The following is a 25,293-nucleotide window of genomic DNA, read 5'->3' as shown; positions in this document are numbered from 1 at the left end:
CAGTTTTGTTTTCTACAAAATGAAACTCAATAGATATGTATATATATATTTACTTTATGAACTTTTATATGGAAATAAAACTTTTTTCCAACGAAGCTGTCTTTTGTAATGATTACATTTAAAAATAATGTACTCTAAAGAACACAAATTTTAAATAAAAAAAAAATGTTCGGGATCCCTCGGTGGATTTTTTTGGGGAACACGTCAAATGAAAGCTAAAAACCTATATTTTCAAATGGTGAAAGATTTAGCGATGCCTATTTTTTGTGATAAACCTTTCCCATATACACGCCGTGACAAAGTTTTGAGATTTTGTCCGGCCATGCGCCACTGTTCAACGGATCAACTATCCAATCTTTTCTCCAAAGGATACACACTAAGAAAAAACTAATATTACATGTGACATAAATTTTATGGCAAAATACTCGATATAAAAATGAAATGACGTAAATTGAATGATATTTGAACTTAAAATTACAGTCGGGTCTCCTATTAAACGCATTCCTATAACGTGCACTCCTATTACGCTCACTCCTATAAGACACACCAGAACGTTATTGGAGACCCAGGGCTTGTGGGATTTCATCACTTTGGGGGTGTCGTTGAATGTCTCGTATGCCAAAAGAGATAGCACAGTACTGTCTTCGGCGAAGTTTTAGTGCTAAGTACGATCTACTTTTAAGAGTTGAGGACCATCCTTTTAGTTGAGAACTTGGCCAGAAGGGGTCCTTCTTTGATTTGCACTATATGAACCATGAGTGATAAGAATGCAAAATTTTGTAACATATGATATCCCTAGATCCTGATATTTTGGAAGGTTGGTGTCTTCGGAAGAGTTGTTCAGTAGCTCAAGGGTTGACATGCGGTGGTCATTCTTATACGAAATTACGCCCCCAGGCGGCGCCAGTGGACATGGAATTTTTGTTTTGCGCATAGCTCTGTTGCCTGATCACTTAGAAAGATGACGTCTTCGGCAAAGTTGCTCAGTATCACAAGGGCCAACATTATTTGAGCTGAACAACTTTTCCGAAGACACCAACCTTCCAAAACATCAGGATCTAGAGATATCACATTCTTATCCCTTATGGTTCATATAGTGCAAATCAGAAAAAGCGCCCCCTCCAGAACTCTTCCAGAAATCCTCTGAAAACTCCACCCTGGAATTGGACAAGAATTCAATCCCAGTTTATGAATTCTGCCAATAATTGATAAAACTATTTTATATAAATGTTCAAGGAAAGCCCTTACACAATTATTTGTGAACATCGTAATAAATCCTTTTACCCCTTTGCCAAATGTCTTTCCATAGATTCCTTCACAGCTATGCTTATTTTGGATGCAAAAGTGTTCCTGGTGTATCCATTGCAAATTCGAAGACAAGAGACAATCAATGTGTGGGTGATAAGTAAACATAGAAGGAAAGGGTGTATTCCGGGAAGAATTAACGTTGATATAATGCAAATCTAACTCTATTATTTCATTAATTTCAGAGAGATTTGTAGCAAAAGGTTTGAAGCTAAACTTCTACATTCCTTGAGGAATTTAACCCAAGCTTGCTTAAAATTAGGCAAATATTGTTTAGAATTTTTTATTAGTTTAAAACATAATATTTTTTTTGGAAAAAAATCAAATTTAAGCGAAATTACTTTAAACAATTAAGGCAAACTTTAAGAAACAATTTTATTTTGAGTATAAAAATTATGCTCGATTTTTTTACATTTTCACACAAGGTTAAATTTCTGCTAAACATCTGAAGTTTTACTGATAGATCGACTGTAAGGTAGTTTTTGGAAAAAAAAATCTGGCGTTTCAGTCTATTTTAACAATTTAAAACAACTGTACGGTTTATTTCTCCGACGTTTTGATCCTTATTGGACCTTTAAACATCTGAAGAACACCAAGCCATTTTGAAATTCCTTGAATTTCCAATATTTTCAATTACTTTTGTTGGACATTATACGAGTTGTAGTTAATGTATGATTTTTTTAATGAATTATTACAAGAGAAAACAGCATCACTGGACACCTCGAGTTGGGCATCTTCCTAAAACATGAGAAACCATAATGCTGTGTGTGGTACCTTGCATCAATAAATCGCGGCCTTGAAATGGCGTTGGTTAACATTTTTTTTTCAATTTCTGAGACCCCCCAGGAGTCCTCTTGGAACTTATGCGAACTGCTTCAAAAACCCTTTTAGAAATTTGGGGATGCTTTGAGAATCCGTGATAGTTCTTTCGAGACCCGTTTTTGTATCATTTTGGTACTTCCGATAATTCAAATTGGTACATAATACAGTCATCAGAGTACCCCAGGGAATCTATTCCGCTCACTATGCTATGATAGACCCCAATAACCATATTGGAATTCCTGAGAACGTCTTAAAAATCAACCATTTAAACAGCATAGGAACCCTCAGGGCTCTTTTGGGCAGCCTTGTGGAGACCATGGAAACCAGGAAGTTTGAAGTGGTCCGAAGGTTACTATGGCAGTCCGAGGAAGATATATCCAGGGAACCTCAAAATACCCCTAAAAACTACTGCAGATTTCTTTGGAATTGAATGTCTTAGTAATTGGTAGATGAAAAAATCAAATTTAATTCCACTAGAGTTTGTATCCTTTGTCAGATACGCATATTTCGACCTCAACTGTAAGGCCGTTTTCAGTGTCGTGTGCTAGACTCGACTGAAATCGAGTGTCGAGTTGAGTGCTATCTGGGGAGCACACGTGGTTTAGGCTCTGTGGTTCTCACTTAACGGTCTATTACGGAATTTTACTCAAAAGGGGAAAACAACTCTGTACCACGCCAGAATTCTTTGGCTTGGGCTACAAGTCCGATGACCCCTTGGAACTACCTCATGGTATTACTTCAGGAAACAGAGGGCTTGTTAATGCATCTACGCTTTTTCGTCACCTCTTGCTTCATTCGATCTGGCTGCAATTTGTCTCTTCAACGTCACTCACATTTTGGGGCCGACCGCACGCCTGGGCCATGTAAAACATTTTCGATGGATGCTGCTGTGTTTTGTTGGTGCACTTGAGTCCATTTTTCTGCTCGTCATGCTCCACGGGCGGACTGGTTGGATGCCGAGGTCGGTCTTGCGATTCCGGTTGAGGGGTGACTTCCGGTTCGCAAGCGCCCCGACGACCCAAAGCCGGCAGTTCGTCGTGATCGATACTACTCGGCTTAGTTCCCGACAGTGAAGCTAGCCTACTCCGATGGAGAGTACCTCGACGGAGGAATATCTTCCGAAACCGGTAACGTTACGCGTTGTTCATACTCCGTTGTTGGCCGGTAGAGTGCCCAAGTCGGCCCAGAGATTCCGGTTGGAGGATGGCTTCCGGTTCACTGGCGCTCCGACGACTCTAGCCGGTGATACGCTCGCACAGCTTAGAATAGCCCCCGACGGTGGATCTATCCTACTTCGACGAAGGTTTCCCCGGTGGCGGAAGATCTGCCGAACCAATGCTATCCGGGCAGACGCCGAGGACGATCCTGCGATTCCGGTGGAAGGAAACTTCCGGTTCACAGGCGCTCCGACGACCATTTGCCGGTGCTGTTACTCAGCTAGTCCCCGGCGGAGGATCTAGCCTACTTCGACTCGATGGTGGACGGCCAAGTATCAGGGTCGGTTTTACGATTCCGGAGGAAGAGAACTTCCGGTTCACAGGCGCCTCGACCGATAATATGTTACGATCGTTCTAATCGGTCTAGTCCCCAATGGCGGATCTAGCCTACTCCGATCGCGCCCGATGGTCTCCTCTCATCAACAGACTGACTTATCGAGTGCCGAGGTCAGTCCAACAATTCCGGTGGGAGGTTGGCTTCCGGTTCATCAGCGCCTCGACGACCCGACGTCACGAGCTGCTCTCTGCGTATCTTTTCGCTGCTCTTCTCGTTCAAACATGTATAGTGTGAACATCGGTTTGAACACCGGTTCGAACGCCGGTTCATTTGTACCACGGCGGCAACCGTGGTTCAAAGTTTTGTACAAATCTTCGATTGTATCCGAGGCGATAGCACAAAACAGACAGACATTTGAAATCCACGCTTATCGATTTCTACTTGTCTTGTTGTATAATATAGTATAATTCTTCCCTGAACTTCTGGGAAACAGGAACCTGAAAGCGGTTCTTAGGGTCACTAGTATAAGGAAAACATTTTTCCAGAAGTAACCTATTCTGAAATAATAATGCTTGATTCATGTCATCAAACTGGCAGGTTCCGAACTTCTTGAACACTTTGTAAGAAGTAAACAAGTGCTTTCCATGCTTTTGAAATCACTGCAATAGCCAAGTATTCAAAAAGTCAATGAACTGTCCTTCTACACTCATAATGCCACATGAATGAAGTTTTAGCTTGTCACATCCCTTATCTTTCCCAATTCATAGCTCCCATGTTACAAATAGGCCCCTCTCATATTTGTTGCAATTTCGCCACTTAAGTTCGACATTGTAGTTCTGTGTCTTGTTTCACATTTTTTTCATCGAACATTTTTTGGAGTTAAATTTTGTTTGAACGACCACGCTGCACAATGAAGGGGGCTTCAAAACAGCATATACCATATTCTTCGAACCGTAGAAGATACTTGACTGTACTTTTTTCATGCATCTATCATCAAAAGTAGGTGGAGGCGCGATGCTGAAACAACTTCCGTGGAAGGGAAATTTTTCAACTTGGCAGCTACTTACAAGCAAGGGCGATGAATAAAGTCTCGATTCAGCGATTTTGGAAATAATTCACTTTGCGTTTAAAATGATTTGCAAGGAATGAAAGAAGTGGCCAAAAAGGATGCTGCTACTCGCTAGCTGGAAATCCCCATCAGAACTAATGATGCTTGAATAAATGTGCATACTAAATGAAGATCATGAAGCGAAAAAATTCTTACAGTGACAAGGCAATTATCTTGTAGCCACGGAATTGAAAATTAACTAGAGCAAAAAGCGTCGTTTTGAATAATATAATTTACCAGATTACACTTGTAGCATTTCACACTAAGAAGGGACAGAGAAAAGTGGTAATAGGGCGATGTTCAAAACTGAAAAGGTAGTATAGATGAACTAAGCACAAAAAGTTACATATTCACATTACGCTTGATTTCTAATCACTACTTTTTCGATCCAGTTTCCTAATTGCTTGTAATTTACGTTTTTCATTATTTTCCATCACGTTCGTTCAAATCTACTCAAAAGAGAGTAACTTTGACTCACTTTTGAAGTTTCGAGTTAGCTGTCAAAAGTGAGTAACTTTATTTTATCATAGTGAGTAACTTTTTACTCAACCATGAAAGAAAACGACCTTACTCACTTTTGAGTAAACACAAACATATTTGACTCACTTTGTAAACGTCAAAGACTTGTGCAAATTTCGCGTGCTCGAACTGACAAATCTCGATTACTTTTTCAAATGGACGTAAGTAATTTTCATACGGAGTTCTGTTTGATCTTTCGACCTTGACGCTTGCTTTTGCCGGAGCGAGCGACGAGGGCAGGATCAAACATGTCGCGCGTCGATCTCGTAAGTGAAAAAGTGGCGTGATCGGGGAGTTCGGTTGGAGTAAGTTAAAAAGTGCCGCGATCGGTTCGTTCTTTTTGATCTTTCGACGACCTTGACGCTTGCTCCTGGGCAGTGCGTCAAGAAAGCCCGAGCTGTCGTCCGTGTTTTTTTTCGGGTCGCGCGCCTATTTTTTTTTTTTTTTTTCTGAGTGCTAGCCGAGCAAACGAGTGAAGCTAAAAGTGGATTGTGGCTGCTCAGTCAATTGGTGAGCTCGTTTCATGCTACTATTTCTAATCTATAAAATATGTATGACTGCACATTTAATCGTTACAATGGTGAGATGTAAATATGATGTTTCAACAAACTATGGATGGTTCGTCACTGTGAGTGTCGACACAAACTCTGATTCATGATTTATTTATGTTTAAATTTTTTTTTTTTTTTCAGAACACCCCTTATATGGGGCCTAGATAGCCGTAGCGGTAAACGCGCAGCTATTCAGCTAGACCAAGCTGAGGGTCGTGGGTTCGAATCCCACCGGTCGAGGATCTTTTCGGGTTGGAAATTTTCTCGACTTCCCAGGGCATCAAGTATGTTCATACCTGCCACACGATATACGCATGCAAAAATGGTCTTTGGCATAGTAAACTCTCAGTTAATAACTGTGGAAGTGCTCATTAGAACACTAAGCTGAGAAGCAGGCTCTGTCCCAGTGGGGACGTAACGCCAGAAAGAAGAAGAAGAACACTCCTTATATACCTTTATTTTTGTAATTAAAAAAAAAAACTTTGAATGGTTCAACACTACAAGTGTAGACTTGCGAAAGGTTCACTTTATTCAACAAACTTTGGATGGTTCACCACTGTAAGTGTCGGTATAAGAATAAGAGTGTTCTATGATGTCCCAACCAATTGAGTCTTTTGTTTCTTTTCAAATGAGTAAAATATAATAACACATGCTTTCGTACTGACAGCTGTAGTAATGTTACATTTAGGTATTTGTTCAACAAACTTTGAATGGTTCGTCACCTCAAGTGTCGGCATAATTTTCCTCTACATAGAAATTATATGAACAATTATATTTACGTATAAGCATGTATATATCTCACAAATCATTGTTTATCATGGTCTAATCGCTCATCAAAGTGAATCCTTTGACCCAACGATCCTCCCCATTAACAAACATCCCACCCAGTAACCTTTGTGGAGATGCAGAGGCAAACACGGTCTCCAAATAGCAAAGGTTACACACTAACATTCCTTCCTTCGATCCCACCTGACTGCAAGGACGTGGCCGGCGCCGTTATTGACCATGTATAAATAGAGGCACTGAATTATGCACACTGAAGAAGATTATGGCCAAATCCAGCTGAACTTATAGTTGATTCTTTGTGCATTTTCACTGACTTCGGTCAATCACGGAATAGCAACCATTGATATATGTAGTCAGTCTAAGCTAAGCTAAGCTAAGCTAAGCTCGACGTAAGTAATTTTCATACGGTTGTGAGAAAATTAATTAAGAAGAATCACATCCTTTCTTCAAAAACTGTTTTAAAATGAATCCCCTTTTTTATTTTTTTACCGTGTGTATCGCTTAAATTTTGCATGCAATCAGCTCGCGTTAAAACACTGGGTAGTTCCTATCATTTCCCACAAAAAATGTATGACAAAATGATAAGCCGTTTCAATCAATTACTTACGACGTTTTTGTACCAGTGTAAAATCGACTCAAGTGGTGTTTTGTTTTGATTCGTGGTTAAGTCACTTTGTCTCCCATACAATGGAGCGGTGAAAGTAGTGGTGATCGTTTAGTTATGTTTGATCCTTCGACCTTGACGCTTGCTCCTACGGGGGCCGGCGATGAGGGCAGGATCAAACATGTCGCGCGTCGGTCGAGTGAAAGTGAAAAAGTGGCGTGATCGTTTATTTATGTTTGATCCTTCGACCTTGACGCTTGCTCCTACGGGGGCCGGTGATGAGGGCAGGATCAAACATGTCGCGCGATCGGTCGGGTAAAGTGAAAAAGTGGCGCGTTCGATTAGTTCTTTTTGATCTTTCGAAGTTGACACTTGCTCCTGGGCAGTGCAGCAAGAAAGCCCGAGCAGTCGTCAGTTGTTTTCCCTCTCGGGTCGTGCGCCTATTTTCTCTGAGTGCTTTTATATAGCCGAGCAAACGAGTTAAGCTGAATGTGGATTGTTGCTGCTCAGTCAAGGATGACGGATCAATTGGTGAGCTCGTTTCATGCTACTATTTCTAATCTATAAAATAAGTATGACTGCACCTTTAATCGTTACAACGGTGAGACGTAAATATGATTTTTCAACAAACTATGAAAGGTTCGTCACTGTGAGTGTCGACATAAACTCTGATTCATAAATTATGAATGTCTAATTTTTTTTTTTTTTTCAAAACACCTTTTTCCTTTTACCTTTATTTTTGTAATTAAAAAAAACTTTGAATGGTTCGACACTACGAGTGTAGACTTGCGAAGGGTTCACTTTATTTAACAAACTGTGAAAGGTTCGTCACGTCAAGTGTCGGCATAATTTTTCTCTACACAGATATTGTTCATATCAAATGAAAAAATAATATTTACATATAAGCATGTTTATATCTCACCAATAATTATTTATCATGGTCTAATCGCTTATCAAAGTGAATCCTGTGACCCAACGATCCTCCCCATTAACAAACATCCCTCCCAGTAACCTTTGTGGAGATGCAGAGGCAAACACGGTCTCCAAATAGCAAAGGTTACACACTAACATTCCTTCCCCCAATCCCACCTGACTGCAAGGACGTGGCCGGCGCCGTTATTGACCATGTATAAATAGAGGCACTGAATTATGCACACTGAAGAAGATTATGGCCAATCCCAGCCGATCTTCTAGTTGATTCTTTGTGCATTTTCACTGACTCCGGTCAATCACGGAATAGCAACCATTGATATGTGTAGTCAGTCTAAGCTAAGCTAAGCTAAGCATACAATGGAGCGGTGAAAGTAGCGGTTAGGTTGCAAAAGTGGAGATTCTTATGTCGTTTTCGTTTTTAGGAACTGGGTCGGTGATCAACTCATAAATAAACCAACGTCAAGTAAATTGTAGTTCGGTCGAACCTGAATCGGGTTAGGATTGAAACTGTAACTCAGAACGGGTTGCGCCAGTTCCAACCTAGGTTCAAAAACGAATTCGACATTACTTTCGTCGTTTTGTAAATCCGGAAATTAAACGTTCTAAATGTGGAAAATCGAGTTGGTTTACAGCGGAACGTGTAGAATTTCGTCCGCGAAACACGTAGGATTGATAAAGTAAGTTTGTTAACTTTTCTGACTTGAGTCTGTTTGAATAAGTCTTCGAGAAATCCTCCGTTGTGGTGAAATTTCTTCCGTCGAGACAAAAGCCGAGCCGGCAGAGCAATGATAGTTACAGTGCTGTTCTGAATAATAGCAGCGCATGTCGATTTTCATACAAAATGCTCAACTTTGACATGCTGTAGTTTTGTTCCCTTTCAAGCAATCGAGTTGAAATTTTCTCCACAGAACTACAAATATGATCAATTTTATAACTACAAAATTTCAGTTTTTTCTGAGTCCCTGCCGAAAAGTGAGACACTAGGTGAAGTTTTTCGAAAAAATAGCAGTTTTTCATTTTAAAATTTTTCTTCTACAAATATTTTAAACATTTTCTGTTTAGGTGTAGGTTTGATAAATAGGAGGAGATTGTTCCAATGGTAAGTGATATACAATTTAAAACTATAATGTCAAGCCGAAATTCAAATTTTTAAAACTGCTATTTTTTCGAACAATTTCACCTAGTATCTCACTTTTCGGCAGGGGCTTAGAAAATTTTGAAATTTTGTGTTTACAAAATTGGGCATATTTGTAGTTCTGTGGAGAAAATTTCAACTCGATTGCTTGAAAGGGAACAAAACTACAGCATTTTGCTTGAAACTTCGCCTTGGAAGTCCAACCGGCGAATTCCAGATTAGTGCTGTGAAGTCAATAATCCTGATATCAAGTGAAGCGAGGTCAGAGTTAAAATGATCAAGTCCTGGTTTTGATCGAACAATCGCAAGAAAACAAATAAAACAGTAAGTTTTACCGTCGTTCTTTTTATTGGACTAATAATCAATTCTTTACAGTCTAATTGGGAAGGCTACTGGCTCGGTCAAACTACATAATAACATCCGGGATCCATTCCAGAGCAGCGAAAATTTCAACACAAATTTCAACTTTTTTACTTGTTATCATGTATTATTCATATAGTTATGTAAGAGATAATGAATAAATGTTATTCCTTTTTTATATTTCTTCTGATTTTATGAATAACATAGTACATTTATTTCCAAAAATATTATTTCCAAAAATAGTATTTCCTGAAGTGAGTGACATCAACTCACTTTCGCAAATTTCAGATTAAACGAAGTGAGTAAGTGTTACTCCCATATTAACATTTGAAAATGTTACTCTAAAGTGAGTAACAATGGTGTTACTCACTTGTGAGCAGTTCCTCTTTGTTCAGAAGTGATTCGAAATCTACTCACTTTTGAGTAGATCTGAACGAGCGTGATACGTTTTGACAGTTCTCGAATACCATTCTTTTATGCGCTTGTGCTGGAAGTTTGAGAAATTTGAGAATCAAGCGTAGCGCGATCAGTGAGTGGAATACAAACATCAGTGTCGCCGCTCGGCGGCCAATAAAAGAAACTAAATGGTCGAAACGTTGTTGTCTGTACGTTTTGCCGCTGGCACCAACGTTAACGTTTAAGAACGAAATAAACAGTCGTTATCCTTTTGGGTACGTATAAGGTTTAAGAAATTTATTGATGCTTTTTTTTCTAGAGCGCATCGAAATCTCGGTGCAGCGTTACACAGTTTGGTTTTTTCTGCTGAGGAAATTCTGAAACTACCTAAACCAAAAATGTTCAGTTCATAATAACGCCTGCCTTAAACACTAGAGATGTCTGGGTTAGGATAATATGCTAATTTTCATCGTAATAAACTTTGATCAGTGAGAACCTGCAATGTTCCCCGTATTCCAGTGAATGATACTGATGCTAAACTATACCAAACAATTTTTTTGTAAGACGGCTTTCGCAACATGCAATAAGGTTTTGATAAATCTTGATCGTTTATTGGAAATAATACAATTAAATTATTATTTATCGTTGCCAATATTCGTCGTATCCATTTCCATTTTGGTTGCAATCAGTTTTGACTTGTCTCACAACTAACGGCTCATTGCGATATAGATCAAAATACAACACCTCAACGTTATAACAAAATGGTTTACAAGAACATCTAGATCTACGGGCATCTGCCTCCATTCCTTTGCCATAATGAAATATGTAAAATTCCTTGAAAATTCGTTGGCACCATCAAAATACAGCCCAAACAAATGAGCACAATCACTTTTGACCGTACAAATGCATGACGACTCACAGTGCAGCGAAAACAATCACAATCAAAGGAACCGTTTTTTTTACGCACACATTGATGCGCACAAGTTTTTTTTTCAGTCCAATGGAAAACTTTGTTTACGTTCTCAATTATATGCTGTCAATGAGGGAATTTCGTTAAATTTCGTGAATATTATAGAAGTTGTAGGGTGTGTGATTGGAAACTAATCCTTCAGAGCACATGTACAAAGGTTTTCCATAGTGTTCCATAGTGTTGATAATTTGAATCGTAATGGGGTGTTTCTCAGTTGATCGCTAGTAAGACTCCGTTCGGTACGTCTTCGTCCATGTGATTTTGATGAAAAAGTGCAAAGTGGATAATTGAACTGAAATTATTTATGGGAATACAGCAGTTTTATTGTATTTTTGGTGTACAAGTGAGCGAATCATAACCACGTATATGGCAACCCCTATCTTACCTATTGGATTTGACAGTAGCCAAGATCAATTGAGTATCCACATGACAATACATTTGAGTATCCAACGGTTGCTTAGAACATGTAGGATTCGAAAAGATGGTGGCTTCGCATATTGTTGATCATAACAGCTTTCACAAAATTACACTAGGAAAATTAATCTATATTGTAGTAAGTTTGATACGACGAAAAAAATAGCGCTTGCAACGAAGTAGATTAAAACTCTACTCCTTGATTCTCATTTCCAATTCCACCAAAGAATGATGCCAAATCCAGCCGAGATTCAACCCTCTCTCTTCAATACTGCTCTTCGTTTCTTGGCACCAGTCCAAAATCCTAAATCCCCATTTGCCTTTCAACACATCACAACACTCAACTCATGTGTCCAAGAATGAAACGCCAAACTGGATTGCTTCCATCTGACCAACCATTGCCTCTATCACTCCACTACCCTCTATGGTGGTAGGGAAGGATTCCGACGAAGGGAAGGATACGTTGTGATTTGACCCGATTTCACAAATCCCTTGTCTCAACCCCCGGCAACCGAGCCGAGTCCAAAAGTTCGTTCAACTGTTTCAGCTGCTAGCTATCACGCTAATTGATGATGGGCATTTCGTGGCTCGTGTTCGTCTGTTTTCCCGGAAATCAAGCTGAATTCCATTTGATTGAATTGGAACACAAATTAATATAAAGAATTTCCAATTAGTTCGGTTTTTCCTTTGGATTTCCAATAATATGTGGCATTGAAACGAATGGTTTCTCCCTTGTGATATCGATTTTACTCACGGGATTAGGGAATAATGACAGCGAAACACAAATAGCCGCAGCGGTAAACGCGCAGCTGTTTGGCTGAGGGTTCGAATCACACCGGTCCAAGATCTTTTCGTAAAATTTTCTCAACTATCAGTTGGCAAAGAAAGCTTTCAGTTAACAATTGTAGAAGTGCTCATTAAAACCCTCAGCTGAGAAGCAGCTTCCGTATTAGTTGGGACGTTATACCAAGTAGAAAAAAAAGAAGATAATTATGATATGACAGAGAGAAGCGCTGTGGAGCGTATGGTTGATGTTCTCCGGAAATAATAATCAGACTAAGTTTAATCCTTTTATTGACGATTACAAATGTGGTGGGAGTGAGATTTATCAACCGCTTAGTTCTAAACATTATCAACAAACAATCATCTTCCATTTGGATCGGCTAATCCATCCAGCACGGTTTGATCCAGCTTTCGGTAGGCGTCCTCATCCAGCGTACCCTGAGCCTCTCGGAAGTACTCCTCCAGACGGATTTCGTCTAGCCTTTCGTAATCCGATTCGTCTCCAAGGGGAACGAAGCCGCTAAGCTCAGAGAAGGCCACGTTGAATGGGGACACCTGTTTGTTCTCACATGGCTTCAAACGGGTGTAAATCAGCGCCCTCACCGTATCTCTCGAGCCATTCCAGGTGATGAACAGATTGTGGGCAATGTTTTGCGATAGAAGAATCCTAATCAGGCGGAAGATTCGATTGGTGAGTTGGGCAGGAGGCTCGCCGGATTTGTGCAGGAAACAGTACGCTCTGGCGGGCTGGTTTTCCAGGAGATAGAGATCTTCACCCAAAGCTGTGAGGGGCTAAAAAAAGGAAGAAACAAATGTTAAAAAGTGGTGATTGAAAAGACTTCAAATACTTACCGCGTCCTCAACATAAAGTTTGTGACACATAAGCATAAAATGATAGTGCAAGTGGTTCACCGAAGCTAACGCCCCTGGGCTGTTGAAGCCCATGCGATACCGGTGATCTCCCATCAGCAAGAATATCTTGAAAACAGCTTCAAGCGAATCTTGTGTTAATATTTGCGCCATATTCTGACTCCGATCCGGGACAATCAGGAAGTGGAATTTCGTCAGGGGGCTGTTGTTTATCATAATCGCCACGGAGCAATTGCCTGATTTGACTTCGAGCAACACCTCCCTGGAATCAACTTTATTGAAGTTGAACAAGGTGGGATCGAACGCTGGAACCACGCTTGAGATGCCATCCGGTTTCCTGCGCGCCGTCGTTCGCTTGCGATTCAACTGAAATCAGTCATGTGAGAGAGCGTGAAATGTTTCACTTGCATGCAAGTTGAAGAGCTTTCTGTGAGCGCCAACAGTTACAGTCCCATCCCAATCATGTATACAGATACAGATATGGATCAGTGCTAGATTAAACACAAAATTTCTTATGAAATAGATTTGCAATTATTAACATGTCAACCGTATTCCTAGAAGCGTTGATTCAAAACAGTGGGGCATTGAAAATCATGCTCCAAATATGAATCCAAATCAGAAAGAAACGTCAAAACGTATGCTTTCACCGTCACACGATTCATGTACCTCGCAGATAAATTGCTCTTATCGCGGTTTTTATTCATATTTTGTTCTGAAAAATGACCCTTAGTTGACCCATAACCGAGGGATGACTGTACTCTCCTTACCTGCAAGAGAAACCGACATCTCCTGGTCGTCACTCTCTCGCGCTCGATTGCCAGCTGATAGCGAAACACTCCGTCGGGGTTTTCGTCGTGCAGTTTTTGCCACCGTGTTTCGATGGTTTGTTGCAGTGCTGCAATTTCTTCCAGTGGTTGAATCGATTCGATCGACATTGTTTCACGGTAAATTTCACTGTTTGAAGAACGTTACACGTTGGATAATCACTAGTAATTTATCACAGCAGGAGAGCACCTTGTTTGTTGTCAGCTCGTAGATAACAACAAAACAGTAATGACGGAGCGGAAAACCACGCGACTGCTCTGTGGGTGGAGAAACCGGTGACTACGAAAGCTTTCACAGGTCTCTCTCTTTATATGTGTTTCGCTCTCTTTGTTTCTCTCGGACCCCTCAAGCTCTGAATCTCAGCACACGCTAAGGATAATTAACGCAGTAGACACAACAAGGTAGGCTATTACCACGTGTAGCGGAATTTGGGGCAAGTGTGCCACCTTAAGCAAATTGTTCTCTAACTTTGCCTAAAGCTTATAAAATCCATCAATTTAGCCTCATGATTTTAGTTTCACATCTTTTCATAACCACTGTGCCATTTAAATAGAAAAGTATAAGTTTTGGAGCTTCTCAAATATCATCCAATATAACCTATTTTTTGAAACTATGGGGCAAGTGTGCCACCCATATGGGGCAAGACGGCCTCCGAATGAACATCGCATGAAATTCTACTTGTAATGAAATTTTCTATATTTCCTATTAATATTACTTACAAAACAGACGCCAATCGATAATTTAAAAAATAATTTTAAGTTTACCGTAGCAAGGGGATACTCTATAACAAAGTTTAAAACATGCGTAACACACTATTACTCAATACGAATAACTAAAATGGTTATTTTTGTCTCCATTCAATACAATATATGTATTACCTTTATATTACGGCGAATATATATATCATAATATAGGTAAAATATTGATTAAGATATATAAAACGGTACTTAGTAAGCCGAAAAACATGCTATTATTGAATATTTTGAGAAAAAATCACTTTGGGGGGCCAAAAATGTCAGTTATTTTCCTACCATACTTCAGAAACTACTACTGGTGCTTGATTTTGGTTTTAATAATGTTTTTGTTGGAGTGAAATTTATAAAAATGTAAACATCTTCATTACATTTTTATAAATTTCACTCCAACAATTTTTGTTTACCAAATAGGTGGCACACTTGCCCCAAAGAGTATACGTTTTAACCAAACTGAATTTCGTATGTGAAACTAAATACTTCTTTCGTTCAAATGCCACAATAACTTACACATTTGAATAGTTTCACTATGTTAGAAAAATCTGGTTATAATTTACCTTTCACCATGATATTCAGAAACAACGAAATCTTATAAAAATCCACTCAAATTTGGTTGTCTTTGTATAAGTCGATGTAAATACGTAAGAAATAGAGCAATTTTCATTATATTTTGATTATTGTATAGTGAACTATAAGGGGACATATTGTTATGCTCAAAGAGAAAAAAAAAAAAATATATATATATATATATATATATATATATATATATATACAGGGTGTTTGGTTCCATGTTTTTAATAATTGGAGGATAGATAGGTCTCCATGAGATATGAAAAAGTGCCCATGGAACATAGGGTCGCAAATCACTGCTAAGTGAGTTATTCACGATTTTAAGATTTTCAACTTGTTCATCTTTGGAACCACATATCTAATCAACTATGCGTCATACATTTAATCTCAGCGCATGAATCGAAAGCTTATGTTCTAATCTATCTTAGTTTCTTGGACGTAATTTTTGTAGAAAATGATTCAAAGGCTCAAATTACGAAAAGTTTGCAAAAAGTGACGGAAAAATCAGCATTTTTCGACGTATTTTTATGAATTTTATTAAAATTATCGTAATTAATGTTAAAAAAATTCTTCTACAAAATATGCATTAACTTGTTAGCTACCAAAGTGTCTTTGAGAGCAAAAGTGTATCTCTTGTAGATTCGTCACAATATCATGTTGAAAGTTGTGCTTCAAAGAGCAAAAAAATCAAAATAAATATCGGCTGATAACTCTATTCGTTCGTCCGTTCGTGTGTTGATGCCTCCGCGTGTGGATGAAGTGCTCGGAAACGACAGATGTCGGTCGTGCCGAAGCGAAGGGGAAATGAAATCGCTTCGCAACATGCGCCATTTTTTTCTTCTCTTCGCGGCGTTTGGTTTGCAAACAGACGCATAAATAGATTTAGTGCGGTCGCCGCACGACCACCGCAGTAGCGAAAGTGTGTTCATAAAGACTGATCCCTTTAAATTCCTCGCACTAGTAGCTGAGCTACGGTGCAGAGCAGATGGGGGGTGCGCTTGCGCGTGTAGCGAGGACTCAATTTATGCATTCCTCGCCTATGACGTGGAACTTTTGATGCATTTTGAAGGGTTTTAGGTCGTCTATTAATTACATAGAGGTGGACAAGTGAGAGTAGAATTTATGACGTGTCATTCACGCCGTTGTAAAAGTACAACACTGCCAAGTAAACCTCGCCCGTGAGACACAGCACGAGCGAGGTGAATTCTTAGGTTCAATAAAGTAATTTAGGTATTGCATTAATGCTCAGCGTGAACTGTTGGAGCAGCAGGATGAAATATCTCACAAAATTAGTGACCGTCTATCCTACTACAGCTTGGTTTTCTGTATAAGGTTGCTTACAAATTATGTTCAATAGATCAATAATCTCTCAGTTAACTATTTTTATAAAATCAAATAATAGACCTACATGTAATATTTCATAAAATTTTCAGTGTCGTATCCAGAAAATTGCTCAGGGGAGACGAACGACGCAAAAAAGTGGATATTTTTACAAAAATTGGGATGGCTTAAGACGGTTCAACCACATCATTTTGTTTTTCTTTTATCCAGCAAAATAATAGAATAACTGCATAAAATTAAGAATTTCTTTTGAAATTGATACTTTGGCAGTTTAATAGGTTCTATGTGCAGTCACAACAATTAAAAGTCACAATTTGTAGATCAGTACTTTTCTTAAAAAAAAGCCTGAAGCCTTGCAATGTTTGTAATATGAAATCAAATATTTTGAAAAAAAAAAATCAAATAATTCATCAAATTCCAACATTTTTACTTCATTATTGAAACAATTTATGATAGATTGATCGAAAACGACACAATTTTATCAAGCAGGTTGATGAGGTTCTTGTACAAAAATAATAAAATATAAATAAACCTTTTGTTATGCTCTAAATCAAATAGTAATCAGATCAGTACCCAAATATTTGTAGTTCAAAATTTCATTTTTTTTCTCTCTCTCTCTCTCTGTTGAGTTACTGAGTCTTATTTTTTAAAATTTGAATTAAAAACCAAGAGAAGTGTTAATTTTGAACGATAACATTTGAAATATTTGCAGTTTGCTCTAATAGATGGAAAATTAGAAATCAAATTGAATATAATTTAACAATTAAATGTATGTATTAAAATGAACTTAAAACAGTCACAGTCACAATTAGAACTTGAAGCTCTTTCCAAACTTTAGTCAAGTTTTAATCATCAAGTTAACTGTAACTCTAGCGATGGCAAAATCATTTGAAATTTGACTCATGGAACATATTCAAGGCATAAATGTGTATGATTTTACACGAATTAAATTTAAAAAAAAATACCTGCTGGAAACCCACCAAAACCCGGAAATATGAGAATATATCATTTTTCAAACAAAACTAGTTTCATGTTATTTAAAGCTCCCACAGCAATTTACGGATGCTAATGGGAAATATCCTTCATCATTTTAGTAACAGAACCTCCGAAATGTCAAGAAGGCGAAAGTGTAAACACGACACGTAGCAAAACATTTTTTGGGATGAACAATATTTCATTAATAGTATCAAGAACTTTGGTGATCACTAAAGCCTCTCACTAATTTGAATTTCAAATCCAAATGTTTAATTTTAAAAATAAAATTCAATTCACATTTTCAAAACTGAATAAGCCAAACATGCTTTTGAGAGCGTTTTTCGTATTTCAAGTGGTTTCACACCAAAAACTTACTCCAAAATCCACTAAGGTGGAGAGGGAGGGAAGGTTGACTCTCAAACACACCCCCTCCCACTGATCACTTGTTTCTGTTTTGTAGACAATATGATCTTAATTTTCTTTCTGGCGTTATGTCCCAACTGAGACAGAGCCCTGCTCCTCAGCTTAATGTACTTATGAGCACTTACATAGTTGTTAACTGAAAGTTTTTCTTAGCTAAAGTTGCTGTTTTGTATGTGTATGTGGGCAGAGGCATATACGTTTTAAATATTTTATATGGGACAAAGTCTACGAGACCCCTCCCAGCTCTGAAATTCTTTTGAAATGAGCATGTAGCTTAAGGACAGCTAAAAAAGCACTGCAATATTAAATAAATGAAAAAAAAACTTTAGTGGAATTAAATGGTATAGTACTAGATTCGGGTTTTCTTTTATTTATAGGTATTCCACTAAACAGCTCGAAGATTTAATACACAATATTCTTAATTTTTCTCATGATCTCAATCAAATGCTTTTCACACAAAACAAAAGCATGATTACTGCATTCACATGAAAATATTAATTTAGAAAATATTCAAGATCTATCCTGCAATTTCCAAGTTGTTCCAATAATTTCTCCACAAATTCCTTCAGGAATTCCTTCAGTTAATGTTCTCAGGAGTTTCCCAGGGATACCTTCAGACTGAGACCACTTGAGGAATCCTTTGTCGGCCAATACCAGGCTGGTTTTTGAGAGGGCCGATCCGACAACGAATCAGATATTACCAGATACATCTTGCAAATGAACTTAGATAAATTCTTGGAGTATAACTAGCAGACTCACCATCTGTTTGGATTGGAGACGAGGTGTCAATGTCGTGTGTGAATTTAGATGGAAGTAAGGAGACGCACTTTGGAATTCATTGTTCAACATTGCACTCCAGGGTGATATTAGGAGACCAGCGAGCAAAGAAATGACACTATCATGACACGGTCACATCTTCTTCTTCTTCTTAACATTACGTCCTCACTGGGACAGAGCCTGATTCTCAGCTTAGTGTTCTTATGAGCACTACCACAGTAGTTAACTGAGAGCTTTCTTTGCCAAAGTTAACATTTTCGCATTCGTATATCGGGTAGCAGGTACGATGGTACTTTATGCGCAGAGAAGTCAAGGAAATTTCCATTACGAAAAGATGCTGGACCAACCGGGAATCGAACCGAGACACCTTCAGCATGGCTTTACTTTGCAGCCGCGGACTCTAACTACTCGGCTAAGGAAGGCCTACGGTCACATATGGTCCTTGGTCTTGTGGACGATATCGGCCTCATTTAAATCGATCGATCAGTGGAGAAGGTTTTCGAGGCTCTGAAGAAACTGTATTTTTAGGGATTACCCCTGATACTCCTTCAAGCATTATTTTATGAATTTCTCCAGGGTTTTCTCCAGAAATTGTTTGGTAAATTCTGGTAAATTTTTTTTCAGGGATTTCCTATGAGAAACATCAAAGGATTCCTCTAGGAACTCTAAAATTTCTTCGGGGATTTCGCGGATTTCACCTAGCACTCCTTCTCTTAGGAATTCCACTAGGGATTTGTTCAGAATTTCCTCCAAAGATTTTAACAGGAATTCTTCCAAAGATTCTATCAGGAATACCTCTTTGAATGCCTCCAGAAATATTTAAAAGGATTTCTCGTAAAATACATCCAGAGCTCCCTCCAGGAATTCCTTAAATTACATTCCTTCAGCATTTTCTCCAGAAATACCACCAAGAATACCTCCAAGAGTTCCTCTGAGGATTCCTCTAAAAATACGTCCAAGGTTTCCTCCACGATCTACACAAGAAATAACTTTAAAATTCTACTAAGAATAGCTCCAGGGATTCTTTAGGATTAACTTCATGGTTTCTTCCAGGAATACCTTCAGGTAGAGGAATATCTTTCAGGATTCGTCCATAAATTACTGCTAACTGGAATATCTCTGATGAATTGTTAGGAATACCGTCAGGGTTTTCTCTAGCAGTCAATAATATATCCATTGATTTTTTTTCAAGAGTACCACTAGGGTTTTCTCTAGGATTCCGTCAGTTATAACCCGATGAATCTTCTAAAGCAGTGATTCCTAAAGTGGGCGAATTCGCCCCCCTAGGGGCGATTTTCAGGTCCAAGGGGGCGAAAATTTGTAAAACAGAAATTGGGGAGCGAAAATCTAGAAAAAGCTGACATGGGAGCAGTTGAAAATTGTTACTTATAACCTTTGAAGAACACACTCAAGTACAACTATACAACAAGAAACTATTACTAATGTATCTGAAGGAGAATCATTTCTAAACTAAACCATTTTCATGATTTCCTTTATCTTAGACTGCTTAGAACTCTAATAGTGGTAAGCTCCATCGAAGTTAATACGCCAATCGCGTATTATCCTCGATTTTACTATAGTAAAATCGAGGATAATACGCGATTGGCGTCGTAACTTCGATGGAGCTTACCACCATAAGCATGTTCCGTTTAAAATTATGATAGAAAACACTGAATGATTGTCAAAAACAAAATGTTTGTAATATGCATTCATTTTTTCCATATCATGTGAATTATCGGTATTTGAGATTTTCTCTGAATCGAAAAGATAAATCACTGATATCATTGAAAACACAGATAACATGTTTTGAAAGTTCAAAACATTTATCTGAGAATTTTAAGTAATTATCCCAATGTTCGGAATTTTTTTGTATGGAACTTTGAAATTAAGGACTGTTCATTTTATAAAATGGACACTTTGTGCATGCTATAACTTTTAAATTTATTAATGAAATTTCAATCGGGTTTCTGTACATCGTTCGACTAGTATTTTACAATGTTGTGATAATAAAAAATCTCCAAAATAATTAAAATTCACACGAATATAGAACAACGATTAGAACGGTCGATTTTTGGAGGTTATCAAAACCAATGATTGCTCAAATTGGCTGAAAAATTCGACAATTTATATTTTTTATTTTCATAAAAGGCTTGTTCTTAGAAAACATCATCAATCAGAAGCCTGATGGTAAAAAACGAATTATTTTTGGAGCAACGATTTTACAGATATCATAAAATCATTTTTCCCCTATATTTTTTAGAGAAAAATATTTTAAATTTGAAAGGAACTGATATGATTAGATTTTTTTGGATAAAAGTACGCCCTGACGGAAGTGCTAATATAGTATTAATATGAAAAATAACTTACGCCTTCACAGAGTTACTTATTAAGCCCCAATGTCACATTAAAAGCACAATAGAAACACAATTGCTTCATTCTTAGAAGACCATTCAAAGTACATTGACAATCATCAAAATTGGCAACACTGCTGTAATGAAATGGATTCTATTTTTCACATATTGTTTTCATAATATGTTATTCTGAGATTACCTATCGAAATATTCGAAGAAAATCGTTAACAATTTGCTGTAGATCGATAAATATGCGTACAAAACAGAGTTGTTAACGTTAATCAACGATTTACGTCGTTTCGTTAATTCGTTGACGTTAACCTTAAACAGTTTACGAAGCATGCGTTGATTTCGTGGAAATACGAAGGAAAATAAGCAAAATAATAAACAAGCAGACGTCATCTTATGCACCTATATTATTTTGAATCACGAAAATTTGAACTAGTATCCTTTGATAATGGGCATAGCGACGTACGGAAAGAAAATCAGGAATGAAAAAACTACAAGACTAAACTATCCATTTCTGCATATTTGTAACATTCGACAAAAGTAGGCATTTAGTAAATGATATACCTAGTTTGCATTTCATTGAAGGAAACCAAAATTTCAAAAAAATCACTATGAATCCATAATTGCTTATTTGAGGCTGAAATTTTGTACAACTCATGTTGCATATAGGAAGAGTAGTTAAAAAATAATTCTGATAGAAATTTTGTTGCTACTACATTATGAGGATCATGTATAATCTCAATGTGACTTTTATGCGGTTACAATTGCCAATGTGACAAAACAACTATGCATTTTTTTTTCTAGAACAATCTCATAGATTTCGGTAAGTTGATCGAAAGTATTTGTCATTTGATAACTCTCCCCGGTACAAACTCGACATTTTCAAAAATGTCGATTTTGACAAATATGCAGTTATGAGCAGTACATCGATCGACGAAGATATCGACACATGGAGATGATAATTATATGCAGAATAAAAGGACCGAAGAATTCATCGACATAGGGTGAGATATCGAGATGTGGATAGTCGACTGTATAAAATACTGTTCAGTTAATTGTTTTTAATCATTGTCCGATAACCGACAATATTAAGGGATATGCAAATCGAAGACATTTTTTGGCATACATATGTGTTTCATAAATTAAAGTGGCGATTCTAAAAAATATTAGCCTAAAGGGGGCGAAAGTTAATAAAGTTTGGGAAACACTGCTCTAAGAAGTTCCTCCAAGAATTCCTTTAGGATTTCATCCAACAATTTCCATAGGAATCCCTCAGATGATTCCGTCCGGAGCTTCTTCATTGGTTTCTCCAGGAATTCTTCCAGAGTTTCTCCCTGTTTTTAAGAATGGATTGATTCCTGAAGGGGTCACTGTAGAAATCTCCAGAGGAATTCTTGAAAAAAACATGAAAAATATGCTGAAATTATTCTAAGAAGGATTCTTTGAAGTTCCAAGAGAAAATCCAAATCGCTATTCTTAAAAACAGGGAGAAACTCTGGAAGAATTCCTGAAGAAACCAATGGAGAAGCTCCGGATGGAATCCTTGGAGAGATTCCTAAGGAAATCGTTGGATGAAACCCTAAAGGAATTCTTGGAGGAACTCTTTAGAGGAATGCCTGCAGGAGTCACCGAAGAAAAGTTTAAACAGAATTCCAGAAAGACTCCCTGAAGGAAATCTTCATAGTTTACTTGGAGCAATCTTTTGAGATATTAATGGAGGTAGGATATTTCTGAAGAAATCTTTGAACGTTTTCCAGTAGAGATTCATGGGTTTATAACTGACGGAATCCTTGGAGGTATTCCTAGAGAAAACCCTAGTGGTACTCTTGAAAAAAATCAATGGATATGTTATTGATTGCTAGAGAAAACCCTGACGGTTTTCCTAACAAATCATTGGATATATTCCTGGAGGAAAAAATGAAAGTATTTCTGGAGGAATTTCTGCAGGAATATCCGGAGGAGTTACAGGATGTTACTAGACAGCTCCTATACAAATGACGGAGAAATTGATAAAAATATCCTAAAGTTTATCAGGAGGAACCCATGGTCAAATTTCAGGAGGAATCTTAGAAGCTATTGCTAGCGGAATCTAAGCAGTAATTTATGGACGAATCTTGAAAGATATTCCTCTACCTGAAGGTATTCCTGGAAGAAACCATGAAGTTAATCCTAAAGAATCCCTGGAGCTATTCTTAGTAGAATTTTAAAGTTATTTCTTGTGTAGTTCGTGGAGGAAACCTTGCACGTATTTTTAGAGGAATCCTTAGAGAAACTCTTGGAGGTATTCTTGGTGGTATTTCTGGAGAAAATGCTGAAGGAATGTAATTTAAGGAATTCCTGGAGGGAGCTCTGGATGTATTTTACGAGAAATCCTTTTAAATATTTTTCTGTATGAGTGAAGAACTAGCCATATGTGTTAAAATTCACATTAATAAAGAAAAAAAATGTAAATATTTCTGGAGGCATTCAAAGAGGTATTCCTGATAGAATCTTTGGAAGAATTCCTGTTAAAATCTTTGGAGGAAATTCTGAACAAATCCCTAGTGGAATTCCTAAGAGAAGGAGTGCTAGGTGAAATCCGCGAAATCCCCGAAGAAATTTTAGAGGAGTTCCTAGAGGAATCCTTTGATGTATCTCATAGGAAATCCCTGAAAAAAAAATTTGCCAGAATTTACCAAACAATTTCTGGAGAAAATCCTGGAGAAATTCATAAAATAATTCTTGAAGGAGTATCAGGGGTGATCCCTAAAAATATTGCTGAAAGATGTTTTGCAGATATTCCTCAACGAATTCTTGGAGATATTCAGATTCTTCAGAGCCTCGAAAACCTCCTCCACTGACCTGCGATCGATTTAAATGAGGCCGATATCGTCCACAAGACCAAAGACCATATGTGACCGTAGGCCTTCCTTAGCCGAGTGGTTAGAGTCCGCGGCTGCAAAGTAAAGCCATGCTGAAGGTGTCTCGGTTCGATTCCCGGTTGGTCCAGCATCTTTTCGTAATGGAAATTTCCTTGACTTCTCTGCGCATAAAGTACCATCGTACCTGCTACCCGATATACGAATGCGAAAATGATAACTTTGGCAAAGAAAGCTCTCAGTTAACTACTGTGGTAGTGCTCATAAGAACACTAAGCTGAGAATCAGGCTCTGTCCCAGTGAGGACGTAATGTTAAGAAGAAGAAGAAGATGTGACCGTGTCATGATAGTGTCATTTCTTTGCTCGCTGGTCTCCTAATATCACCCTGGAGTGCAATGTTGAACAATGAATTCCAAAGTGCATCTCCTTACTTCCATCTAAATTCACACACGACATTGAAACCTCGTCTCCAATCCAAACAGATGGTGAGTCTGCTAGTTATACTCCAAGAATTTATCTAAGTTCATTTGCAAGATGTATCTGGTAATATCTGATTCGTTGTCGGATCGGCCCTCCCAAAAACCAGCCTGGTATTGGCCGACAAAGGATTCCTCAAGTGGTCTCAGTCTGAAGGTATCCCTGGGAAACTCCTGAGAACATTAACTGAAGGAATTCCTGAAGGAATTTGTGGAGAAATTATTGGAACAACTTGGAAATTGCAGGATAGATCTTGAATATTTTCTAAATTAATATTTTCATGTGAATGCAGTAATCATGCTTTTGTTTTGTGTGAAAAGCATTTGATTGAGATCATGAGAAAAATTAAGAATATTGTGTATTAAATCTTCGAGCTGTTTAGTGGAATACCTATAAATAAAAGAAAACCCGAATCTAGTACTATACCATTTAATTCCACTAAAGTTTTTTTTTTTCATTTATTTAATATTGCAGTGCTTTTTTAGCTGTCCTTAAGCTACATGCTCATTTCAAAAGAATTTCAGAGCTGGGAGGGGTCTCGTAGACTTTGTCCCATATAAAATATTTAAAACGTATATGCCTCTGCCCACATACACATACAAAACAGCAACTTTAGCTAAGAAAAACTTTCAGTTAACAACTATGTAAGTGCTCATAAGTACATTAAGCTGAGGAGCAGGGCTCTGTCTCAGTTGGGACATAACGCCAGAAAGAAAATTAAGATCATATTGTCTACAAAACAGAAACAAGTGATCAGTGGGAGGGGGTGTGTTTGAGAGTCAACCTTCCCTCCCTCTCCACCTTAGTGGATTTTGGAGTAAGTTTTTGGTGTGAAACCACTTGAAATACGAAAAACGCTCTCAAAAGCATGTTTGGCTTATTCA

General features: G+C 37.9%; 2 protein-coding genes across 2 annotated transcripts in view; one reads left to right on the top strand and one right to left on the bottom strand.

Moving 5' to 3' along the window:
• The window catches only part of LOC5574727, a 99,836-nt gene that overhangs the window by 58,146 nt on the left and 16,397 nt on the right, over nucleotides 1-25,293 (top strand). The gene's annotated exons all lie outside the window — the stretch shown is intronic.
• Nucleotides 12,455-14,200, bottom strand: LOC5574728 (GDP-D-glucose phosphorylase 1). Its single transcript, XM_001661566.2, has 3 exons — nucleotides 13,818-14,200; nucleotides 13,033-13,416; nucleotides 12,455-12,972 (listed from the first exon to the last, which is right to left on the bottom strand). Exons 1-3 carry the CDS (start codon nucleotides 13,983-13,985, stop codon nucleotides 12,541-12,543), a joined length of 984 nt encoding a protein of 327 aa, XP_001661616.2. The 5' UTR covers nucleotides 13,986-14,200; the 3' UTR covers nucleotides 12,455-12,540.

This window comes from Aedes aegypti, chromosome 1 (genome assembly GCF_002204515.2).
Source record: "Aedes aegypti strain LVP_AGWG chromosome 1, AaegL5.0 Primary Assembly, whole genome shotgun sequence".
Taxonomy (NCBI): Eukaryota; Metazoa; Arthropoda; class Insecta; order Diptera; family Culicidae; genus Aedes; species Aedes aegypti.
This window is presented reverse-complemented; position numbering and strand designations above follow the sequence as displayed.